At 40.0% G+C, this 6,856-nt stretch overlaps 1 protein-coding gene across 2 annotated transcripts in view; it reads right to left on the bottom strand.

The window, feature by feature from the left end:
• Window positions 1–809: 809 nt before the first annotated feature.
• The window catches only part of LRP11 (LDL receptor related protein 11), a 95,616-nt gene continuing 89,569 nt past the window's right edge, over window positions 810–6,856 (bottom strand). For both annotated transcript variants that reach the window (XM_036767415.1, XM_036767416.1), the window contains one exon: window positions 810–3,051. In XM_036767415.1, coding sequence (XP_036623310.1) covers window positions 2,897–3,051 — 155 coding nt within the window. In that variant the 3' untranslated portion in view covers window positions 810–2,896. The remainder of the gene's footprint in view (window positions 3,052–6,856) is intronic.

The raw sequence follows: 6,856 nt of genomic DNA, 5'->3' as shown, positions 1-6,856 counted from the left end.
TTTGGAAGATGCTGATACATGAGTAATCTGGATCTCTTTTTGCACCATGTGGCATTTCCACCTCTTTTTTTTCCTTCTGTTGTATTAAATCCCTTCATTCTTTTAGCCTTTTGGTCCCCATTACAGTCTAGGGGCTGTACAGTCATAGGCAGTTGTTCCCACTTGACATACCCTGGGGATGGCTCTGGCTGCTGGACAGTGTGTGGAGTTTTAATAAAAATGTTGGGGCGGGGTGATAGAAAGATATATTCAAGTCCTTTTCAGGGCTGGGAAGTCATTAGAAGAAAAGATTTCAATTACTATTATTTTTAAAATAAGTTTCATTGATGCCTTTTGCCATTACATCACAATCATCTCTGGCCATGCCACTTCTTGGCCCCTTCTCCATGTCATTTTCATTATTTTGCTCATGGGAGAGACAAAAACATACCTTGAGACTTGTAGCCCTACAGTGACATGAATAGCTAGCTCTTCTCTTTTTGAAATGAGAACTAAGAAGAAGATGGATTGCTGAGTATGACTTAGGTTAGCTTGAAGAAAAATACCCTTTGATGGAGAAATGGTCTTGGTACAAAGTATTGCAAAGTGGTGGAATATCTTTCATCGTTCGAAAAAAATTAATAGATAAATGGAATGATATAGGTACAGGCCAAGGTAGGGATGGGGCACAGAGCCCATCCTTCCCTGACTTTTTTTTTTACCCACTCAAGCCTCTTGATACTCTCCATCAAACTCTCCATAAGCATGTATACATAGTCATCTAATGCTACTATTTAGTCATATTTATTTTGAATAAAAAAGAATGTAAAAAGACAAGAATAAAATAGGGTTTATTGGAGCAATATTATTTTACATAGACAGCTTATTTTAAGTATTTGTATACCATAGCAATCCTAAAGTTGGTTTTAATTGTTCAAGTACAAAAAAAAATGACGTATAGGAAGATGCATGCCTTATCTGTCTCAATTTTATTGGCTATGGCTATGGATGACATCCTTACACATGAAAGTAAACTGCACAACATCATAGATAACATTTACATCTCTATAAACTGCCCTTGGGAAAAGCTCAATGCTTTGCTGAGTGCTAACGGTGTAGTTGGCAAATGTCTGGAGTTTCTCCGGAAGCTGAGACGATGTCTTACTTGTACGATGTGTTGAAAGATTTGGCCTGAAAATCAAACTCCTGGTTGCAGGAACAGCACTGACCTCAGAACGAGTGTTTTGCTTCCTATTGTGATATTGAAATCAGATAACTTATCTCTACCAGAATTAGATTCTTTTAGTAGAGGGTCAGCTAGCCTTGTGGTTACCTAAATAAATTGTTCTATCAAGTTTTTCAAAAGGCTTTGAAGATTTGTCACAGGCATTCACGAACACTTTTTGTTTGTTTGTTTTTGCAGTGCATGGAAGTAGCATGTGTGTGTTTGTGTGTACGTGTGTGTGTGTGTGTGTGTGTATTCCCAATAGTATTTATGCCCAGTATGGCAGCCTCTAGGTCATGTCATCCTCGTACTGAATGAACACCAGAATCATATAAATCTTTCAAGACCCTGCAGACCGAAGAGCATGAGTGGCTGAGTCAGCTGACGGCTATGTCTGAAGATTCTAGCAAGTCCTAAAATGTGTATATTTGATGTTGAGTGGCTGAGTCCAAGTTATAAAATGTGAATTTATAAAGCAAAGGAGAATTTAAAAATTAAATTCCAAGAACTGGTATGTTTTACTAAACTGAGGAACTGCGGCTCTCTAAAGTTGCTTGGCATCTTTGTCAACATTTTGCCTGTAAATACACTGAAAGTACTTGCCTTTTCAGTTTGATTTCATTTTCTTTGATGGACAAAGAATCCTGTTTAAATGTGGTGGCTATGTAAATGGCCCGGCTGTGCTCTCAAAGAGAGCAAGGTGTTAGACATAACAGAGAACTAATGAGGATCACACTAGGAACTCTCAAGAAATGTTAATTGTTGAATCAATGACAAGGGAAATTAGAATAAGGAAAACGAGCAAATTCTTTCTATAAACCTCTCTTCCCTACCCCATCTCCAGTTTAAATTCCTGCATCACCTTTTCCCTCTCATTCCATGGCCTCTTCTAATCCAAATTCAAACCAAGTTCCCAATAATTATCTTACCCCTACACCCTTGTTTCCCCCACCTGCTCATTGATGTTTGAAATTAATTTAATGGGGAACAAAGCCTTTCTTTTGACAAAGAGAAGAGTCAAAGTACAGATCTGCAGGAGAGGTAACATGTTGACAAATTCACACTAAAGTAGAAATGACTGATACGAAATTTATTCCTGAGAGCAGGTTTTGATGAGGAGTGAGGGGGAAGGCACTGAGTACCTAAAATGGAGAGGGGACTGGAAGAGCAGAGAAAGGGGAGGCTAGGGATGCCCAAGACAATCTTCATTTACTTTTTAGTTGGCCCTGGTTCTTGATATATGTGTATACAACTACATATCGATGTATATATACATATACATATACACACACATGTATATATTTATATATCTTCATCAACGGGTGAGGTGAAATGCTCACACTGCCACACAATGGCCATCTCCCTGAGCTGCTGTTTTGCCTGCATGAACGGATTACATTACATATCTCTATTTTCAGGCACAGCTTACTATAATCAGTCTTTGACTTATATTTTTATTTTAATCCCACGAACAACTATAGACACATCAATAGTTATCGAGTACTGTCAGAAGAAGAAATTTTAACTATAGTTAAAAGGAATAAGACTAAAGGTTTTTGGATTTGACGAGGATTTTTTTTTTTAATATTCTCAGTGTTAGCACAAGTCCAAAAAAATGTTAATTTCTAGAATCAGACACCTAGGTAAATTATCAATGGAAACATCCTCCTCAGCCACTAAGAAACGTGTTTCTCATAGGTACATCCCATTTATGAGGTAGTCCGATTCCTCAGATGTTATGGGCCGGGCTTTTTTGAGTTTCTGTCTTACCCATCGAAGTCGGCAAGCAATCATGAGGAGGAGCAAAGCAGTGATGGCCAAACCTAGTGCCAGGGGCAAGACTGCACCTGCAATAAGGTTCAGAAAAGAGGAGGAGGAGTCAGTGACACATGGGATTGCCTGTTTGGAGGTAGGAAAGTCTAGCCTTTTGAACACTGCAAATGAACTCTATCTATTTCACTACTCAAGTTTCCTGATTGTCCTCTGTCACGATGATGCTTTCCCAGTTTGCTTTGACCCACTTAGAGGAATACTTCTGTGAATAAAATACTGACTGTACTGTTATATTTATGGATCAATGCAGAATCATCCTAATTTCTTTAACGTAGGAGAGACTTCTAAATTCTTAGCCAGATTTGGACTTTAGTAAGCTTACAAGGGCTAAGAGAACAGACCTATGATTTGCCCCTGGGTGGGGAAGATATCTCTGCCAGCGCTGGTCAGCATCTTCAGGGATCCTGCTCTCTGTTGGCAAGTGTTCAGGAACCCTAATGCCATTCAGTCAATATTTGGATTATAGGATCATAGGTTTAGACCTGTTTGTCTCAGTTTCCTCAGCTGTAAAATGAGCTGGAAGAAGAAATGGCAAACCATTCCAGTATCTTTGCCAAGAAAACTCAAAATGGGGTCATGGGGAGTCATATACAACTGAAATGACTGAAGAACAAAAATCTTTCCATATAATTAAATATACAGGGCATCTCAAAAATCTTAGTGCAGTTTTAAGCGATGAGGCTTAAATCAGACACTGTACACTGATAGCTTCAAGATATGCTGGCTTAATTTTGGCTGAGTGTGGAGGTTCTGAAGTTAAGCAAATTTCTACTCTTTGCCTATTGTTCTGGTTCCCTCCTGGTGCTTGTGTTTTAGACGTAAAGTCTGAAAAAAAAACTCATTTCCTATCCTGCCCTTGACATTAGTTATAGGACTATGGGAAAATTACTTAAGCCTCAGTTTCATTATCTGTAAGGCAGAGATAATAATGCCTTTGTTACCTACTTTGTAGGGTTACTGTGAAGATCAAATTCATGTAACACACTATGTCAATCCTATGAATGTCAGCTATAATTATTAGTTATTACTTGGATTCTCAGACTGGAATAGTTTTTATAAGCTTGGGAAGATGTGGGAGAAAGCCCTGAATGTGGCTTAGCTCAAATGGTGAAGTGGACAGAGTACTATGTCTGAAGTCAGAAAGGTTCATCTTCCTGAGTTCAAATACAGCCTCAGCCACTTACTAGCTATGTGACCCTGAACAAGTCACTTAATCCTGTTTGCCTCAATTTCCTCACCTGTAAAATGAGCTGGAGAAGGAAATGGCAAACCACTGTATTATCTTTGCCAAGAAAACCCCAAATGAGGTCATGAAGAGTCAGACATGACCAAATGAGAACAATTAAGTTTTATAGACTTCTTATTTTAATCTAGGCAACATCCACCAGCAATTCTTAAACTTACAAATTCCTCCATTAGGCCTGGTTTAGAGATGGTACAGTAGGAGCTATTTTTAGCTACAAAGGTCTTGCCAGCTGTTGCAACCAGAGAACAGAGGAACATACAGGACAGGTCTGGGCTGGCTTCATAGCTAGTGGGCTAAAAATAGCCATTAAATACAGAGGCTTGAACACAAGAAGAGTTCCTATACTTCTTGAGACACTCAAATATCATTAGAATCACAGATAACAAGAGCTCATATTTATAGCACTTTACAAAGTACTTTCCTTAATAGTTTCTGTAGGGTATGTAATAATAAAGGTGACAAGTACATAGAGAGTTAAAGCTTTTATTTTTATATTTTTTAAAAAATTCAAATAAAATGTTTTTATTACTCTGTATTTGGCATACACCAATTAACATGAGCATTTCTATTTGCAAAGAACAGATAAAGAAGACTGTATTGAAAAATGGCAATCTCCATTACCAATAACTTGCCCTTTAAAAAAAAGCATATAATGAATTCAACATGATCATTTTAAAGCTATACTGCTTGTCTGAGTCTCTCTCTAAACCTTCTGTTTACACTTTTGTATTTTTTACATGCCCCAATTGTTCTTTTTCCTTTCCATGGTTTTTTTTGACATCATTAAAAATATTTGCTTCATTCCCATGTCACTGCTGTCAATTGCTGTTGGTTTTCTTTATGACCCCATTTGGGGTTTTCTTGGCAAAGATACTGGCATGGTTTGCCATTTCCTTCTCCAGCTCATTTTTTACAGATGACAAAACCAAGGCAAACAGTGTTAAGTGACTTGCCCAGGTTCACACAGCTAGTAAGTGCCTGAGGCTGGATTTGAACTCAGGAAAATGAGTCTTCCTGATTCCAAGCCCAGAGCTCTATCTACTTTGGCACCTTGCTGCCCCAATCCCCCCATCAATACCATATGCAAATAGAAATTCCTCCTTTGTGACAAATTAGCATAGCAAAACAAATATGCATATTGGCCATATTCAAATATATACATAGATCTTTGTGTATGTACAATATATATTTACATCATTCTGTGTCTTGTGTCCATCACCCCTCTATCCCTCCATGTAATACTACATCATTGGCCCCTGGTGCCATGCTGTTCATTTCATGGCTCTGGTTTCAACAGTTACAGGTACTTTTACCAACTTTATAGTTCATTTGGTCTTCACAACAACCCCTTGAGGTAAGTGCTATTATTATCCTCATTTTGCAGTTGGGTAAACTGAGGCAGACGGGTTAAGCACAGGGTGACATAGCTAGTAAATGTCTGAGGCTGGATTTGAACCCAGGTCTTCCTGATTCCAGGCCTAGCATTCTATCCACTGTGTCACCTAGTTGCCTCAAGATGGACAGGGAACTTGGATTTATGGTTAGAGGTGGATAGGGAACCTACCTTGAAGTCAGGAAAACTTGGGTTTAAGTCCTATTTCTATCACCCACTGTCTATGTGACTCTGGACAGATCACTTAACCTCTAGGCAATGCTCTAAGGCTATACAAGGTGTCAACTTGCATTGGCTAAGGGAACTTCCTCACTGGAGAGTTCCTTATATCAATGAAGTCACAGGGGGAATATCCTGTCCCTAAAACTAAGCCAAACACCGTGTTACGGGCTACAAATGGCAGAGTGAAACAGTCCCTTCTCTCAGATTCTAATTAGGGGGAGATACCAAATATAGGGTGGTTTTGCTTCAGGGCAGACTAGGCCAGTGGTTCTAAGGATGCATCTACAGGGATTGTGGCAGCTCCATGTCTTGGCAGTCAGATTCTCAGTGTCTGGGAGCCTGGAAGTTGCATTGGTGGGGCAGCTGGTATGGCTTGGTGCCTCTCCATCTTACAAGAGGAATGATAGTTGATGAGCCCTTGGTATGAGCGGTGGAGGGCTGGGAAGGCGGAGTAGGCCAGAGGGGTGAAGTAGACATTCTGGGCTTCTGTTCTCAGGGGAGAGAGTAGGATATCAGTTCAGCCAAGGGGGGGGAGGGGAAGGAAGGGGAAAGAAGAGTTAGCAGGAAGGTTTTTTGCATGTGTTGGAGGTGGAGGTGTATAGCTTTCTGAAGCACTTACTCCTGATGGGACTTCAGTTTGGGATCTGGACCCTGGCAGGCAGGCAGGCTGGCTGGGGTAGGGAGGGGGATAGAAGGGGAAGCCCTCAATGCCTGCTCCCTGAATGGAGGAAGTCTGGGGGTGGGGAGGCAGCAGACTCCCATCTGATAATTCAGGTAATTAAGATACTGAACTCACAACGTGGATGAGAATGAGAAAGTTATTCAGGGAAATTCACTTTGTTATGGTGAGAGTAAATCAGGTGATTCAGGAAACTCTCCGATTTACCAAATCAGAGTTGAGATGATTCTTGGAGAGTGAACTCTTACAGAATGCTTGGGTCAGAAACTTCCTCGTATG

This window comes from Trichosurus vulpecula, chromosome 7, assembly GCF_011100635.1.
Source record: "Trichosurus vulpecula isolate mTriVul1 chromosome 7, mTriVul1.pri, whole genome shotgun sequence".
In the NCBI taxonomy this organism is placed as follows: domain Eukaryota; kingdom Metazoa; phylum Chordata; class Mammalia; order Diprotodontia; family Phalangeridae; genus Trichosurus; species Trichosurus vulpecula.
Note: the sequence above shows the minus strand (reverse complement) of the source record. Positions and strands in the feature narration are given on the sequence as shown.